Source organism: Saprolegnia diclina, assembly GCF_000281045.1.
Source record: "Saprolegnia diclina VS20 unplaced genomic scaffold supercont1.3, whole genome shotgun sequence".
NCBI lineage: Eukaryota > Oomycota > Saprolegniomycetes > Saprolegniales > Saprolegniaceae > Saprolegnia > Saprolegnia diclina.
Window position 1 is genome coordinate 172,895 of NW_008246070.1, and position 16,428 is coordinate 189,322.

Consider the following 16,428-nt stretch of genomic DNA (forward strand, 5'->3'; position numbering starts at 1 on the left):
TATCGAGAGCCATCATTCGCAAAGGTATCTATTGCCGGTTACGTTGACAGGCATCCGATTAATTCGCGCTCGTTCGGTTACAGCACCGTCAAGGCGCCTTGGGCCGGAAGAATTAGAGAACTCGGGCCACCCTGCGTCCTAATGACACCGCAGCGTCATAACCATAAGTATCACGCTGCGCTTCTCTAAACAGCCAACAAGACACAATGGGTAGGCTTCTCCACGTAAAAACCGAGCTCGTAATTTAGGCGTTAGGAAGGTTTTACGCGTAACATCGAACGAGCTCGGTGCATCGATCAACTTGACTAGTGCAGCTGGCTTTAGATTGTGCAAGATGATGTATCTGCGCCTTCCACGAGCTTGGAAGCAGCAGCCTGTGGAGACTTCAAGATCTTGGCTACTCGATGCGGCGATGCCATTGGTCGATTTGATTGGCCGCTCCTGATTGGCCCGTTTCGGTTTGCTATCAGCTGTTGCCATCAGAGCGCGCCTTCTGTCGGTACACGTCCTATACTTATACGTCGACCATGCACCTCCTTGTCACGGGCGGCGTGGGCTTCATCGGCGCCAACTTTGTCCACTTCATGCTCGCCAAGTACCCGAGCTACCGCATTGTCGTGCTCGACAAGCTCACGTACGCCGGGAACCTGGCCAACCTCGCGGCCGCCACCGCCGACCCGCGCTTCGCTTTCGTGCAGGGCGACATTGCTGACGCCACGATCGTCGAGGCCACGATGACGGCCCATGCGATTGATGTCGTCGTCAACTTCGCCGCCGAGACCCACGTCGACCGGTCAATTCTAAATGCCGATGCGTTTGTCCAGACAAATGTCCTCGGCACCTATGTGCTCCTCGAGGCCGCCAAGCGCCATCGCATTGCGCGCTTCCACCACATTAGCACGGACGAGGTCTACGGCCACGTGCCCGACGGTTGCTCGTCGCTCGAGACGGACAAGCTCGACCCGCGCAGCCCGTACGCGGCGAGCAAGGCCAGCGCCGACTTGCTCGTCTTGTCGTATTTTACGACGTTTGGTCTGCCCGTCACGATCACGCGCGGCTCCAACAACATTGGCCCGTACCAACACCTCGAGAAAGTCGTCCCGCTCTTCACCACGAACGCGCTCGAGGACCTCCCGCTGCCCGTGTACGGCGACGGGCTCCAGCAGCGCGAGTACCAGCACGTGCACGACCACTGCGAAGCAATCGACCTCGTCCTCCACACTGGCGCGCTCGGTGAGATCTATAATGCGGGCGCCGGCGAGACCCTCGACAACCTCTCGATGCTGCGCTTAATTCTGCAGACCCTTCGCAAGCCCGAGAGTCTCATTCGCCACGTGACCGACCGACCGGGCCACGACCGGCGGTACAGTGTGAACATTGAAAAGATTGCCGCGCTCGGGTGGCGGCCGCGGCACTCGCCGCAAGAAGCCATTGTCGCCAGCGTCCAATGGTACGTGGCGAACGAGAGCTGGTGGCGGCCCGTCAAGGACGGCGAGTTCCAAGCGTATTACCAACTGCAATACGGGGATCGACTCAGCTCTTCCTAAACGAGCTTGTCGTCGTCATCCTCCAAGACGACCAACTCGGGCCGCCGCAGGGCGCCTACCACCAAATCCATCAACTTGATACTGTTTGGTCGTTTCGTACACTGCTGTCGGTAGAGCGAGTGGCTCACAGCGACGGTGAGCGCAATAAGAAAGCAAACGCAAGCCACTTGGGTGGACGTGGCCATCGTGTCGAGCGAAACCGGCATCGCGCTATCGAGCGCAACGAGGTTCCATGCGACGGCGGCGATGAAGAGGGCTGCTTGCAAGAGCCCCGCAACGACGAGGGCGGTGCTGCCGTACAGCGTGAGCATTTGGTAGCTGTCGCTAGAGCCAAAGGTTGAGAAGGAAGCATCGAGGTGTCGTTGAACCTGGGGTGCACGCGGAGGTCGTCGGCGGCGTCCAAGAAGAAGAAGAGTGCGTGGTTGACGCCGGAGAGCAGCACGACGAAGCGCAGCATCTAGCGGCGTGTGAGTCATTCGACATCGTGAGAGCCAAACACACGTCGGTCGAGTGGGTGCTGAGCGCATAGGCCAGCAGTGCCACGAGAACGGTGAACGAAAGCGCTGTGACGAGCCGGAGATAGCGCGTGTCGGCACAGAGGAAGAAGCACACGAGCAGACCGAGGGTCACGCTTGTGCAGACAACCGTCGGGAAGTAGTGGAGGCTACGCACGTGACATGCAATTAAACAAAAAGGATATACCGCGGGGTACCTCGCACACATTTGCACCAGTCCCCACCCCATGGTCCCGAGGTAGCCCTATCGAAGTTCGAATCCATCCACCTTAAGAGCACCGATACCAGCCACAGGACAAAGCCGGGCGACCCGAGCTCAAAGTGCGTCTCAGAGCCTTCTTCGGGATGAATGGCCATGCCTTCCAGCTACGAAACGCTGCATTTCGATTGAGATGGCGCGCAACGTACCTTGCCGCACGAGAGGACGACGCCGATGCATCGAAGGAGCTCGTGGGTGAAGTAGGCGCTAGAGGCAGCGTGCATGAGCGCATGCGATAAGAAATTGGAGAATCCGCACAGGAGCTTGAACGGGTAGATGACGGGCGCGTGCCACCTACGCACGCGTGAGCCCAAGATGACCACGCTTTACTACAGTTTGAGCAGCAGCACGATATAAACGCCGACGAGGGCAAACCAGACTGTCTGGTCGTCGTTGCAGCACGTGGGGGGAAGCGCGAGCATGATCGTCGGGCGTTCCATCGTCGAACGCACTGGTAACCTTCGACGGCGTACACCCGCGAAAAAGGCATCGAAATCGAAGGAAAATGGGTGTCGCCGCATCGTCGCACAGCCTCGGCGACGACAGCCATCGCGCTCTCGTCTCCGAGTACGTCCTCCAGAGCATCAAGACGCTCGAAGAGAGCTGGAGCATCTACCGGGACGAGGTCCGCTCGGCGCGACTCTTGACGTCAACTCAATTCGACGAGGTGTTTGGCATTGTCGTGCAAGACGCCGAGCCACACTTTCAGGTAGAAATCCCAAGGATTTCGCTCGCATCGAGCGTTGAAGACGTAGCTCTTTGAGCACGGGCACGCCGACACGCCCGTCGTTGTCGCGGCTGAAGTCTTCATCGGCATCTGCCTCGCGCTGCCCGTCGACATCAAACTCAAGCTCACGTTTCTCTGCCGCATGTACCTCGCCGACCCGAGCGACGTGTGTACGTCCAAAGCGTCACGTGATTCGGCTGAGACGAGGTAGACATTGCTAGCCACGTTAAAGTGGGTATTTACCGCGATTTCGTGGCGGCGATCACCAAGGTGCTGCGCGTAACCGAGCCGCCGTCGACCGAAGTGATCAGCGCCGTCGAAGTACGCCCTTCTACCTCCAGCCGGATATATCGAGATGTGTAGAGTCTCTTGCGCGACAACAACGACGACTCCAAGCACGTGACGATCAAAGAAGCCACCGAGATCGCACTGACACACCCTGCAATGTGCTTGTGCTTTGAAGAAATCGAGACGCTCTTCGCAGGCCTTCGCGACGCGCAGCTTAAAGCTACGAAGCCCAGCGTCTACGACCCGTCGTTCGACGACAGCGACGTTCCCGACACGCCGGTTCCTCCGCCGCACGAGCCGCTCTGGCGCACCAAGGTTTGCTCGTGGCCTCCATATCCGTCATCATTTGGGCGGTGACAGATTCGTGATATTGGTCGGCTGCCGTGTACGACGCAAATTGTGCTGGAGCTACCGGACGATACGCACGCGTTCCTGGCTCTCAAGCAGCTGCAACTCAACAAGACCGACTTTGCCCTTGTCTACGAGCGCGGCAAGACGACCAAAACGGGCGGCAATGTGGTGCTCGGCGTTGTCGACTGCGCCCTCTTTGTCAAGTGGCAATCTTGTTGAATGCCAAATGTATCAAAGTATCGAGTAGGTGCATGCTCACGTTCATGCCACCGCTCGAAATGGACATGCAGCGTCTGGGTCCCTACTTGTTCAACCAGAAGAAGCTGGCAGACATGCAAGTCCTCAAGTTTGAGAGCTATGCGGTGGACGCGGGTCGGCGCTTTGCGATGCTCGCGCTTCGCGACGTCTTGCGCATGGCGAACGAAGCGACCGCGTCGGCGCCAGGACCTCGCGCCATGTACAGCGACGACTTTGCCTTCAACTTGATCTACCGACTCGCAACCCGTACGCCATGTGATCGTTGCTCTACCTGCTACGTGTCTTGCCCAGGCGATACGTACATCCCGATGGTCCTGAGCCCGACGCATGCAGTCGACGTTCTTGGCGTGCTCTCGCCTCGGGACGTGCTGCGCTTCGTCCTGGAAGATGTCTCGCTGCTAGGTATTGTATTCGTTGGGTTTAGGGTTGTAAACTGGCTACGTATGACTAGGGGAGTACGCCCACCGACCGATCAGCGACTTCGTGTTTCAACCTTTGGCACTGCGTCGGCCGTCGAGCAGCATGCTCGAGGCGTTCCAGCTCCTCCGCGCACGCAACCTCTCGGGCCTGCTTCTGCTCAACGATGACGGCAAGGACGATGCGTACTCGACGTTTGGGTACCCTAGCAACGGAAGCTTTCGACTTATTTGGTGGGTAGCTGGTCGGATATCCTCGAACTCGTCGAGAACTGGCCGCCCCGCACGGACGCTGGCGTCGTCTTGCCGACAAGCATCTCGCTCTCGACGCCGCTGCCCAACTTTGGCTACTTGCTGCGTCCGATTGGCCATGTGCTCAAGGTGCCAGGATAAAACTCTGTTTCTTCGTTTAATGAATGGGTAGAACAAACCACTGCATACGGTGCCATCGACTTGCTCGTTGGTGAAAGCTGTCTCGGAGCTCTACACGCGCAACGCGTCACGCCTCTATGTCCGGGCAATGAGCCAAGACATTATCGGTGCGCACTCGCATCGTCTGTCGTTCGGAGGACATATCTAGGGGTAGGGGTGGTGCGGGCCACGGATGTGCTGCGGCTGCTCCTCCAGGTCCAAGCCCACAAACGTAGCAGTTGAGCTTTAGAGATAACTGAAGCTTGAATGTCATATTCAAGAAGAGTCTTCTCTTCCATGCAGCGGACTGTGGAGATAGTGGTAGTCATCGAGATCACTCCGCTCGCGATAGCTCACCTCGTACTTGGCCAAGAGGACATTTATCTCATCACGCTGCGGCGTCAGCGCGTCGTCTTCGACTTCGAGCAGCACGGACACGTACGTGCTTGTCGCTAGGGCGTCGAGAAGGCAAAGAAAGCCGCTTAGACCCACTTGGATACCTTCCAATGCGACGAGGAGCGCCGTGCGGTGGCGGACTCGACTCAGGGCGCGCGCAATATGCGCCAGGCCAGCGTCGTCGAGGTTGGTGTCCGAGAAGCTCACGCGACGGCACCCAGCAAGAATCCATTGACGTAGCGCTTCACTAAGCTCTGCAGCGCACTTGCCGAAGCTGAGAGCGTCCAGCGACACGGACTCCAGTTGGGCGGACGTCGAGATCCAGTCGAGGACGGCGAGGAGGCCGTTGCGCGTCCACTCCATCGCGTAAAAGCGCACAGTCCTGAGTGATAATGCCGTCGACGTCGTAAAGCCGTCATAGTCAGTGACGGTGCCACTATAGACCGCGAGGTCTTCGAGCGCCGTAAGACCGGGGAGCAAAGCGACGAGCCAGTCGATGTTGCGGGTCCACTCGCAGCGCACAGTCAAGTGCGTCAATTTGGCAAGGTCCAAATGAGGCACGAGCCGGTGCAGGTCGGATGCCGACGCCTCAAGCCGCGTGAGGTGCGCCAGCGAGAGACCCGACTCGATCAGCGCCGTCGTGACCGGACCCGACTCGTGCAACCTTAGGCTAACGACCGACGGCGTTGAGAGCAGCGCTTTGGCGAGGTGCCTGGCGCTGGCCTCGTCCAGCGACCGGAAGCGTTTGAAGCCCACATGAGTGGCATGGCCCGAGCGCAGCCACGGCGCAAGCTGCGTCGCTGCGTCCTGAGGTGCGTAGTTGGCGACGTCGCCGGGTACGACGAGCTCGAGGCTGCGGACGCGGTGCGACGGTGTTGTGATGGCCGTTAGCACTGCCCGCTCGTGCTGCCGGCACTCGACAGAGACGTGGTCGAGCTGCGTGCACTGCCGCAGTAGGCTGCAGAGCACGTCGTGGTCGTAGCGCGCCGTGTCGGTGAGGTCCATGGCCGCAATCTTGTGCGCCCATTTCGTGACGAAGGTTCGGAACGCGCAGCCGTCCTCCTCGTACTCGGCGAGATGGCGCAGACTGCGCTCGAGCTTGGCGATGCAGTACGGGTAGAGCCTAATGGGCGGTAACACGGGCAGCGCAGTGAGTACGAGCTGCGCATGATGATACAGCAGAATGGGCACATCCGGCTGCGGCCAGTCGTCGTCCAGTAGACACGGCGTCTCGAGGAGCCTCCGGAGCGCCTCTAATGGCGGCGAGAGAGACGCTAGCGGCAGCGCCTCGAGAAAGACGCGGACGGCCATGGGCGACGGCAGGAACATGGCGATCTGAAGGACGAGACCCTCGACCAAGATCATCCTCGCTCCCTTCTCTGAAAATATAAGCCATATAAGTTGAAAGCCATTTTATTATCAAGTTAAAATAGCTTAAATCCTTGTTGGACGGCGGGTTAAATATTTTAACATGTCGTCCAGCACCTAAAACGTACGCGTTTTACGCTTTACCGTAGTCAAGAAAACGTTAAAGAGTCACTCTCGACCAGCATGCACTTCAGCTCCTCGAGCTTGGAGGCCCCTGATGCGGCAACCTGTCGTAGTGGTACCCAGAAGGGAACACAGCGTAGGTTATTATCTCTTGCTTCGGCCATACACTGGATTTACACGGGTACTAGGATTCGGTCGTATTACAAAATGAACTTGGAGAGATCCGTCTTCTTGAGCATCGAGCCAACGCGCGTCTGGACCATTTCCTTGGTCACGTGCACCGTGTGGTTCTCCGGGTACTCGGCGGCCTCGAACGAGAGGTCTTCGACGACCTTCTCGAGCACCGTGTGCAGCCGACGCGCGCCAATGTTCTCGATCGTCTGGTTGATCGCGTACGCGACGGCCGCGATCTCACGAATCGCGTCGTCATCAAACTCGAGGTTGACCTTCTCCGTCGCCATGAGCGCCTTCTGCTGCAGCACGAGGTTCGCGACCGGCTCGGTCAAGATGCGCCAGAGGTCCTGCTCCGTGAGCCCCTTGAGCTCGACGCGGATCGGCAGCCGGCCCTGGAGCTCGGCGAGGAGGTTGCTCGGCTTGACGGCGTGGAAGGCACCGGACCCGATGAAGAGAATGTGGTCCGTGTTGACGTTGCCGTGCTTGGTCGAGATCGTCGAGCCTTCGATGAGCGGGAGAAGGTCGCGCTGGACGCCTTCGTCACTCGCGTCGGCGCCGCGGTAGCTGCCGTTGGAGCAGATCTTGTCAATTTCGTCGATAAAGACGATACCGTTCTCCTCGGCTTCGGAAATCGCCTCCTTGACCACGTCGCCCATGTCGATCGCGTTCTCGAGCTCCATCTCTTCCATGATCGGGCGCGCCTCGGCCACCGTCGTCTTCTTCTTCTCGAGCTTCTTGCCCGAGACAGCCTTCATGAGCTCGTTCATGTTGTTGAGCTTTCCGGACGAGTCCATCGAGATCGTCGTCGTCGACGACGCTGGGCTTCGGACGTCAATCGTGATTTCGCGGTCTTCCATCTCGCCAGCGCGCAAGAGGTTGAGGAACGACTGGCGCGACTGCGCGCCAGAGTGCTGACCGGCGAGCGCATCCACAATGCGCTGCTCGACGACGTGCTGAATGTCCTTGCGCACCTTTTCCATGCGCGTCTTCTTGACGAGCTGGATCGAGTTCTCGAGGAGGTCCTTGATGATCTGGTCGACGTCGCGGCCGTGGAAACCAACTTCCGTGAACTTGGTCGCCTCGACCTTGACAAAAGGCGCCTGCGCCAGCTTGGCGAGGCGGCGCGCAATCTCCGTCTTGCCGCACCCCGTCGGGCCAATCATCAAGATGTTCTTGGGCGACACTTCGGGGCGCAAGTGGTCGGGCAGCTGCTGGCGGCGCCAGCGGTTGCGGAGCGCAACGGCCACGGCCTTCTTGGCGTCATTCTGGCCAATAATGTGCTTGTCAAGCTGGTCCACGACCTCTTTGGGCTTGAGCTTGCGGCCAAGATCGTCGTCAGACGCATCTTCGACGACAATGTTGACGTGCGACGCCGCCGGCGACGCGACTTCAGGCGTGAGGCCGACGGTCGAGAACAAGGCGCGGCCGCCTTGGAGTGCACGCATGCCCGAGAGACGGCTCATGGCAGGGCGCAGCATCATCCTTCTTCCTGCCTTCGTTTTCCTTACTTAGCGAGGGGCAACCAAGCGCTGCCGGATAAATCGATGGAACCGAGAATGAATATCCGGCAAAGTACGGTTACACAGCCGGTTACTCGATCAAGTGCGGTTTTCCGAGCTGTTCGGCAAGGGCACGACGACTCCCGAAGTCCCGATTTCAGCGACCCAGAGGTCAACCTGCCAGAGATGAGCCATCAACGCAGGTACACGGTGCTCTATATATTACCGTAATAGTTTACCGCCTAGGACGTCCGCGTCTTAACCCAAGGACCTTGCGTTTTATTCGCAGTATAAAACGCTCGTTTAACGTGCATTTCCACCTCCAAAAGCTGTTTTTTTCGTGTTTCAAACACGATCCATCAGTCGCCGGATAACGTATGCGGAAGAACACAAGCATGAACAGCAGCGCGAGCGAGGTCGGGCAGGCCAAGGAAGCCTTCGAGAGTACGGCGCTGCATGGACCTCGACGTGGACTCATATGCTTCATGCGTAGCGGTCTATGAGCTCTCGCGGCTTCTCAACACAGGCCTCGACCGCGAGTCGCTTGGCATCATCGTCTCGCTCATCGAGAAGGGCGTCAACCCAGAGGCGCTCGCCGCCGCCGTCAAGGAGATGCGGCGAACGACCTCCAACAAGACACTGGTACGCATTCGTTGATCTCGGTGCAATGAGCTGGAGCGAATTCGTAGGGAGGCCAGAAGGGCCAAGACAAGCAATTCCAGTACTAAGGCCGTTAATACCACCAGATACGCGTTCCGAGCACGAGCGACCGGCGGTCGTACATAGCCTTGGCGCCGAGACCAAGCCCGACGACCACACCAATAGCATACACCCATTGCGCGCTGGTTGTCTCTGGCGCTTCGCCGGGCGTTGCTGGATCCTGCACTGTGCTGGTCGAAACGGGCTTGACACCGGGCTGGAAGAGTCGACCGAGCACCGAGACGCCAGGCCGTTGCAGCGGAACCGCTTCGGACGCGAGGTCTTCTAGCGCGTTGCAGAACTGGACAAACACATTGGACGCCCACATATCGGGGAAGGTGACGACGCTGCCGCCCGTGAAGAAGCCGAGATGACCACCACGCTCGGTCACGGCCAGCAATATGTGGCGGTTGGCCTCGCAGTCGTCGTACGGGATACCGGTGTGGATCGAGATCGGGTCGTCTTCTGCCGTCAAGCACAACGTTGGAATGCGAATGTGCTTGAGGTCTAGTCGCACGCCCCTTAGCGCTCGCAAATCGAGCGCATACGACGTACACTGGCTGCAGGATGCATCGCGGTAGTAGTCGCTCACGGTCGCATACCTACAATGGCATACTATTGCAGCGGCAAGGGGTCTCTGAACGCACCCAAACACATGGCGCGTGAGGCGGTCGTCAAAGTCCCAGACGCTCTGCGCACGGCGGAGATGGTCCAGGTCGACAGTGGGGTGTTCCACAAAGTGGGTGTGCGCATTCGACTAGTTGCACGCTCCCTTAGCGCCACAGCATACGATGATGTACCTTTTCAAAGAAGAGCGTGAGGAGGTTGGACGTGAGCGCGCTGCGGTAGAACAGGTTATGGAGCCATGAGTGCATGAGGTTCCGGTTCGAGGCGAGGAGGTCGTAGGGGTTTCCCACCGAGACGGCGCCGGTGAGGAGGCAGCTCTCGCCTTCCTCGCCGACGTACTTGAGGAGGATGTTGGAGCCGAGCGAGAAGCCACCGGCAATGAGCGGCGCTGTTGGTACATGCTCCTCGCGCAGATACCGAACAGTCTCGCGCATGTCTTGCGTATAGGCGGCGCAAAAGAGCTAGCCGAAGGATGTATCACGGACCATAGACAGTGCGTAGTGCACCTTGGCGGTCACGACCGGTGTCTTGGCGCAGCCCCGGGCGTTCATGACGACGACGCGCCACCCTGCTCGCATGAGCTTCACCGCTGTCATGCGAATGTAAATCTACCAAGATATCAACGTCACGCACGAGCATACTGGCGGTGGTCAACCTCGGAGCTACCGCCCGTCAAGCCGTGCAAGAGCAGCTAAAGAAGGAGACGTTCAGAGACGCTCAAGTCGTCATCGGGAGGACGCACCACCGTCGGATGGTCATGGCCGTAAGATCCGCCATCCGGATGTTGCGCCCAGTCCAGCGACACGATCCCGCCGTCCGACAAGCTCATGATCTCGCGCTTGTAGTCGACCTTCGGCGCGTCGGAGCCCATCGCGACCAGGATCGTCTGCACGTGCCTACGCCTCGTCGTAAGCCATCGGGCCGGGTTGGCGCCGCGCGAGGCAAACCCGTTGAAGAGAAACCAACTCGGATGGTACTTGTCCACTACATTGGGCGGTGTGAGCGACCGAGGCCAAGAGGCGGCGCGTACGCAGGAGGCTGCAGGTGGCGAGCAGCCGCGCCGTGACCGGGTTGTCTTGCTTGTACAAGCGCGGCTTCTTGGCGTAGAGCGCATGATGGAGGAAGTGCAGGAGGTACGCCACGAGTGCGTACTTTTGCTGCAGGCGGGCGCACGGCCACAGCGCTGCGAGCATCGTCGCACGGCTTCGTCAGTCGTCCGGATGTCCGGATATTATCGGCGAGAGGCACGGCCCAATCAGAAGCCGCGGCAAGTTCGAGACGCCAATCGAAATGCGCGAATTTCTAGAACCGACTGGAAAAGCCACGGGCGCGCCAGCTCACCAAAGCTCTCATTTCTCATTTCTCATTTGCACTCAACATGACAACAGCTTCCAAGCAGCTCGAAGCGATCGCTGATCGCATCAACCCAATCCAAGACCGACTGCAGTCGCGCCTCCCGCACCAGCACCAGATCGTCGCCGCCGCCGTCATGGGCGCCAAGTGGCTCTGCGCCGCGCTACCCGCCAAGGACCATGCGACGATCTACAAGAAGACCATGTTGCAGCTCCAAGCCTACCGCTTCCGCGTCTTGGAGCAAGGCGAGCTCTTGACGCGCCTCTTATGCGACCTCGACTTGGTGCTGAGCGATGGCGACCCAACCATCCGCCTCCAGCGCAAGCAGACAGTCGTTCGCATTCAAGACCTCCTCTGCGACGCCGATGCGCTCAAGGCCAAGTGCGACCACCTCTCGGCCTTTGCGTCGCGTCTCCTCGCGCCTTTTGCCCCCGAGACGCCTCCATCCTCCCCGACCAAGGCTGCAAATGACTCTATTGACAACCAGTGCGACAACGATGACAACGTCGATGAGCCTATGGACGATCAGGCCGACGAGGAAGACGACCAGAACGACGCCGACCAGGATGATGCCGAAGTCGACGCCGAAGAAGACGCTGAAGATGACGACCAGGACGACGGCGAAGAAGAAGAGGAAGAGGAAGAAGACGAAGCGATGACAAACGAGCCTCTGTCACCCGCAGATGTGGCCAAGCTGCCGATTTGGCGGCCGGCGTATGAGATCCGGCGACACTTCGACGGTCTCGCCCTCGTTGCCAACCTGTCTGGCGTCGATCCTGCCAACCTGAGCGTGTCGATCACCCCCGACGGCGTCTTGCAAGTGACGGGCTACAAGCTGCCGTCAATGACGTCGCCCACCTACGGCCGCTTCCTCCTTCGCGAGCAATTCGCCCTCCAGCTCATCGACGTTCGCAATCTCTCGTACCAGCTCCACCCCAACGGGACCCTTGTCGTCGTCCTGCCGCGCCGACCGGTCCAGGCTCGCCCTCGGCCTCATGCGCTTCGATCCCCGTTCCTCCAAGCGCCGTTTGTGTGGTAACAAACTCCACCGGCGCCGTCTAGTCTATCTATCACATCATGTATATATCAAGATATCAATGTATCATAAAATGCGTTTTATGCGTTTAAATGTCGTCATTCGGGCGGTAAATCACGTCCGAGTTCCAGTTGCGCTTCTCAATCTTGCTGCAATAATAGCGGGGCAAGCTAAGACACAGAATGAGTCGTCCGGAATACTAAGATCGTAGCGTACATTTCTTCGCGGCTCACGGTCCAAAAGTACTCGGGGCGCGTCCCGCCCATGAGCTGCGACCGGTTGAGCATCTGCACAAACTCCTCGTCGTGCGTGATGCAGATCAGTTGAAAGTTGTGCTGGTTCTCCCGCGCTTTGAGAATGCTACAATACGCTCTCGCGACAGCTTGACTACCAAAGCATGGACGTACTCGGCAATGGCCTGCGCCAACCCGAGCTTGTTGGCCGAGTCGAGGTTCGTTGTCGGCTCGTCCAGCGCCAGGATCCCGCAGTTCAAGCAAAACGTCTCGGCGAGCGCGAGTCGGATCACGAGCGCCGCCAGCACCTAGCAGCACACAAGCGGTCGCGGATCGAACTTGGGATGATTCAGAGATGGACCTTTTGCCCGGCGCTGCACCGACCGCGCATGTCGAGCAACGTGTTGTCCTTGCGCATCACGACGCGGTAGTTGTACGAGCGGCCGGCGCGCGCGGCTGCCCCCGACTCTTGGCCACTCACGAGCTCGATCGTGTCGATGTCATTGCCCCGGTACGTGATCTGCCACAGCGTGCGGATGATGGCGTTGATCTCCTCGATCTTCTTCGAGTGGAACTCCATGAGCGAGAGGTCCAGCGCCTTGTAGTACTTGTCGAGGTCCGAGACCGCCATCATCGTCGTCTCGTAGTCGATGAGCTTGCAGCGCTGCTTTTCATCAATGTTCTTCAAGTCCCGTCCATGGAGCTTGAGCTGGACGTTGCGGATCGCCTCTTGCAGCGCCTCTTGCTTGCCGCGGAAGACTGCGCGCTCCTCGCGCGTCGCGTCGCACTGGTTCTTGGCGTCGGCCACCAACCGCTCGGCCTCAGCCACGCTCGGCAGCTGCCCGAGCTGGCGCTGCGTCGCGAGCACGGCCGCTTTGGCCTGCTGCAGCTCGGCTTGGAGCCGCCGGTAGCTCAAGTTGTCGTCAATCTGCCGCTTCAAACTCACGTTTTCATCGAGCGCCCGGAGCGCCGACGACTTTTCGGGCTGGATCTGCTCGACGCGACGCGCCTTCTCGGCCTTCATTGCTTGGAGAGACTGCATCTGGCTTGTGAGCTCGAGCGCGCGGCCGTCGAGGTTTTGGCGCGCAAACTGGTCGGCGTGCTTGCTCTTGTCGTCGTACTGCCGCTTGTCGTTCTCACAGCGCGAGGACGCTTCGCGCGCGGTCGCGATTGCGCGCTGGTGCGTATCCCGCGCCAAGAGTTGTTCGTTCTTGCACTGCTGCAGCTCGCGCTGGTAGCCCGGCAGGTCGCGCTGGAGCGTCGCGACTTCGTCTTGGAGCGCTTTGATGTGCACGCGGAGGCCTTCGCGCGCCTCGCGGGCCTTCTCGACGTCGACGCGGCGTTGCTGGATCGCGGCTTTCTCTTCGCGGCACTTGTGCACTTCGTTCTGGAGCCCTTGCTGCGTCTCTTGGTGCAGTTGGAGCTCACGTTGGAGCCGCTTGAGCCGCGACTGGCTGTCCTGGAGGCCGGTTTGCTTCGCATCGCGCGCCGCCTGCGCCTCAACGAGCGTCGGCGGGTTGGCACCGAGACGGATCGTCTTTTCCGAGAGCAAATGGTCGTCGTCACCGTCGAGGCGGTGGCCCACAAACGAGAGTTCTTCCCACTGCGTCTGCAGCGACGTGAGCTGCTTGAGCGCCGCCGCCGCGTCATCCGAGCGCGTCACGTTGGCCGCGTGCGTCGCTTTGGCCTCCTGGAGCTGCACGTCCAACATGCGGATCGTCGTGTAGAGCGACTCGAGCTCGGTCGTCTTGGTCGGAAGCGACGCCTCGAGCGCGGCAAACTCGGTATAGAGCGGTTGGAGCTTCTCGCAGCGCTTCCACGCGTCCAGCGCCGCGCTCTCGTTGCGCTCAGCTTTCGCGATCTTTTCTTGGTTCTTGCTGTCGTCCATTTTGTTCGCAATGAGCTGGGAGAAGAGCGTCTCCTCGTCCGGCGAGAGCCCGCGCTGGCAGAGCGGGCAGCAGTGGTCCTTCTCGCCCTTCTTCATGTACGTGCGAAGGAACACGATCGTGTTCTTCCGGCTCTGCGTCTTGTCCTTTGCATCGAGGTACTGCGCTTCGAGCTGGGTCAGCGCCGTCTCGGGCTGGAGCCCAAAGGTGGCGAGGAGCGTCTTCCACTCGAGCATCGGGCCGTTTGAGAGCGTCTCGTACCGCGTCCGCGTCTTCGCAATTGCGCCCTCGTCCGTACGCTTCTTGACTTGGGCCTCAGCCATCTCTCGCTCGAGCTTGGCGACGTTGGCGCTGGAGGTCTCGCGCGACCGCTTGAGCTCAAACACGAGCGTTTCGACGCGGTTGCGGTCGTCGCTCAGCGTCGCAAACGACAGCGGCGACTCGAGGACGTTTTGGCTCGAGGCGAGGGCCGTCTCGAGCGCCTTGCGCTTGGCCGTGTGCTCGTTGCGCTTGTGCTCGAGCGCGATCTGGTCGCGCTCAAAGGTGCGCAAGATCTGGAGCTTGTCGTCGAGCGCCCGCAAATCAAACGTAATGCTATTGGCTTCCTTCTCCAGCGCCAAAATGTCTTCTTTGAGCGTCGCGGTGGTCGCCGACTCGCGCAAGGCACTGAGCTTGGCCTCGGCGTCTGCAAGTCGGGCTTCCACGACGCCCCACTCGCGCTGGGACGCGTCGAGGCCGCCGCTCGACGTGTTGAGCTCCGCGACCAGCGCGTCTTCCTTGCGCTTCAACGCCGACAGTTCGCGCGTTTTGGCGCCGAGCGTCTCGTGGCAGTGGTGCACCTTGGCCGAGACCGTCGTCTGCTTGGCGTTCCACTCGTCGTCGCCGCGCCGGGCGTCGGCTTCGAGGCGCTTGAGCGTCGCGCCGAGCTGCGCGAGGACGTCCTGGAGCCGCGACGCAAAGATGCGAGCGTCGTCTTGGGTCACGACGGCAGCTGCAATGCCGTACGTCGAGCCCAACTTGGTCGCGAGGTCGGTCCGCGCGCGCATCGCCTCCTTTTGCTGCGCCATGGTGGCCTCCAGGACGCCCTTTTCATGCGCGAGCTTGCGCTCGGCCTGGTCGACGCTCGCGAGCTCGTCTTGGAGCTGCGACTCTTGCGTCGAGAGATCTTGCACTTCCTTGCGCTTGATCGCGAGAATGCTGTCGTAGTTGGCGAGGATCTCTTCCAAGCTCTCGGTCGACTCGGCCATTTCACGCCCCATCTGCTGGTACACGCGTGTGATCTCGTCGCTTTTCTGCTTGACGACCGCTTCTTGCGCACGAAGCTGGTCGAGGACGCTGCGCACGTGGCCGAGCGCGGCCTCAGTCTCGTGGACGCGCGTCTCGCGCAGGTCAATGTCGCTCGAGAGCTGCGCATAGTCGGCTTGGAGCGACTCGAGCTTCGCCTGCTGCTCCTCGAGCTGCTCTTCCATCTCGCGCACGCGGCTCACCTGCTCGGCGAGCACGTCCAGGTCGCGCTTCATGTCCTTGGCAATGCCGACCCGGTCCTTCTTGAGCTTCTTGATCGCGTCGAGCGCCTTGGTGTAGCGAGCCGACTCAAAGATGTCGTCAAAGCGCTTCTTGAGCACGATACCTTCCTGGAGCGGCCAGTTGGACTCTTCCTGGTGGCAAAAAATCACGCTTTCGAGCACGGCCGCCGAGACGCCGAGGAGATCCGGGATGTGCTTGTCGAGCTCGCCGCACTTTTGGTTAATGCTGAGCTTCTTCCCGTGCTTGTCGAGCATGCGCACGACGCCGTCGAGCGCCTGGTACTTGCACGTGGACTTCATCTGCTGCAACCGGAACGTCCGTTGCACGACCATGGTCTGGCCGGCGCGGCTCTTGAAGCGCAGCCGAATGTTCGCCTTGACCTCGACGTCCCCGCGGATCTTGGGGTCGTGAATGAAGCTCTGGCCACTGCGCGCACTCGGCGGCAGCGACCCCGTGCAGCTGATCTTGAGGCACTCGATGATCGTCGTCTTGCCGCACCCTACGTGTCCCTCAGCGCTGGCCATCAAGAGGCGCCGTACCGTTGGCACCGAGGATGACGGTGAGAGGCTGGTTAAACTCGATCGACTCGGCGCGCCCAGGGTAGAAGCTGCGGATGCCACAGATCGAGAGCTTCTCGATCGACGACATGCTGGACCGACGAAGCAGCGCTCGCGGGAATCTTTGGGAATGGATATTGGCAACTATCCATTGTTGGAGTTTTGATAAAGGAGCAGA

The 16,428-nt window shown here is 60.0% G+C and overlaps 9 protein-coding genes across 9 annotated transcripts; 4 read left to right on the forward strand and 5 right to left on the reverse strand.

The window, feature by feature from the left end:
- Positions 1 to 480: 480 nt before the first annotated feature.
- SDRG_01163 (dTDP-glucose 4,6-dehydratase) lies at positions 481 to 1,663 on the forward strand. The gene has a single exon (XM_008606679.1). The coding sequence runs from the start codon at positions 528 to 530 to the stop codon at positions 1,545 to 1,547; it is 1,020 nt and encodes a 339-aa protein (XP_008604901.1). The 5' UTR covers positions 481 to 527; the 3' UTR covers positions 1,548 to 1,663.
- On the reverse strand, positions 1,544 to 2,761 carry SDRG_01164 (hypothetical protein; the record flags this gene model as incomplete). The annotated part of the gene is made up of 9 exons (XM_008606680.1): positions 1,544 to 1,602; positions 1,648 to 1,871; positions 1,916 to 2,004; positions 2,049 to 2,211; positions 2,260 to 2,306; positions 2,348 to 2,428; positions 2,471 to 2,528; positions 2,580 to 2,615; positions 2,655 to 2,761. 9 exons carry the CDS (start codon positions 2,759 to 2,761, stop codon positions 1,544 to 1,546), a joined length of 864 nt encoding a protein of 287 aa, XP_008604902.1.
- A 25-nt stretch (positions 2,762 to 2,786) lies between these two features.
- On the forward strand, positions 2,787 to 5,057 carry SDRG_01165 (hypothetical protein). Its single transcript, XM_008606681.1, has 11 exons — positions 2,787 to 3,030; positions 3,077 to 3,218; positions 3,260 to 3,369; positions 3,412 to 3,651; positions 3,697 to 3,890; positions 3,935 to 4,191; positions 4,237 to 4,347; positions 4,397 to 4,562; positions 4,604 to 4,742; positions 4,786 to 4,900; positions 4,948 to 5,057. The coding sequence occupies exons 1-11, from the start codon at positions 2,827 to 2,829 to the stop codon at positions 5,013 to 5,015; spliced, it is 1,746 nt and encodes a 581-aa protein (XP_008604903.1). The 5' UTR covers positions 2,787 to 2,826; the 3' UTR covers positions 5,016 to 5,057.
- On the reverse strand, positions 5,049 to 6,533 carry SDRG_01166 (hypothetical protein; the record flags this gene model as incomplete). Its single annotated transcript, XM_008606682.1, has 1 exon — positions 5,049 to 6,533. The coding sequence occupies one exon, from the start codon at positions 6,531 to 6,533 to the stop codon at positions 5,049 to 5,051; it is 1,485 nt and encodes a 494-aa protein (XP_008604904.1).
- A 220-nt stretch (positions 6,534 to 6,753) lies between these two features.
- SDRG_01167 (heat shock protein HslVU, ATPase subunit HslU) lies at positions 6,754 to 8,378 on the reverse strand. The gene has a single exon (XM_008606683.1). The coding sequence runs from the start codon at positions 8,312 to 8,314 to the stop codon at positions 6,860 to 6,862; it is 1,455 nt and encodes a 484-aa protein (XP_008604905.1). The 5' UTR covers positions 8,315 to 8,378; the 3' UTR covers positions 6,754 to 6,859.
- Positions 8,379 to 8,727: 349 nt separating this feature from the next.
- Positions 8,728 to 9,060, forward strand: SDRG_01168 (hypothetical protein; the record flags this gene model as incomplete). Its single annotated transcript, XM_008606684.1, has 3 exons — positions 8,728 to 8,776; positions 8,826 to 8,974; positions 9,022 to 9,060. 3 exons carry the CDS (start codon positions 8,728 to 8,730, stop codon positions 9,058 to 9,060), a joined length of 237 nt encoding a protein of 78 aa, XP_008604906.1.
- Positions 9,061 to 9,065: 5 nt separating this feature from the next.
- Positions 9,066 to 10,851, reverse strand: SDRG_01169 (hypothetical protein; the record flags this gene model as incomplete). Its single annotated transcript, XM_008606685.1, has 9 exons — positions 9,066 to 9,538; positions 9,587 to 9,633; positions 9,679 to 9,788; positions 9,832 to 10,119; positions 10,165 to 10,266; positions 10,314 to 10,349; positions 10,401 to 10,554; positions 10,606 to 10,642; positions 10,689 to 10,851. 9 exons carry the CDS (start codon positions 10,849 to 10,851, stop codon positions 9,066 to 9,068), a joined length of 1,410 nt encoding a protein of 469 aa, XP_008604907.1.
- Positions 10,852 to 11,021: 170 nt separating this feature from the next.
- On the forward strand, positions 11,022 to 12,155 carry SDRG_01170 (hypothetical protein). Its single transcript, XM_008606686.1, has one exon. The coding sequence runs from the start codon at positions 11,037 to 11,039 to the stop codon at positions 12,048 to 12,050; it is 1,014 nt and encodes a 337-aa protein (XP_008604908.1). The 5' UTR covers positions 11,022 to 11,036; the 3' UTR covers positions 12,051 to 12,155.
- On the reverse strand, positions 12,090 to 16,372 carry SDRG_01171 (hypothetical protein). Its single transcript, XM_008606687.1, has 5 exons — positions 16,233 to 16,372; positions 12,642 to 16,192; positions 12,455 to 12,588; positions 12,264 to 12,407; positions 12,090 to 12,217 (listed from the first exon to the last, which is right to left on the reverse strand). Exons 1-5 carry the CDS (start codon positions 16,339 to 16,341, stop codon positions 12,136 to 12,138), a joined length of 4,020 nt encoding a protein of 1,339 aa, XP_008604909.1. The 5' UTR covers positions 16,342 to 16,372; the 3' UTR covers positions 12,090 to 12,135.
- Between the last annotated feature and the right edge of the window lie 56 nt (positions 16,373 to 16,428).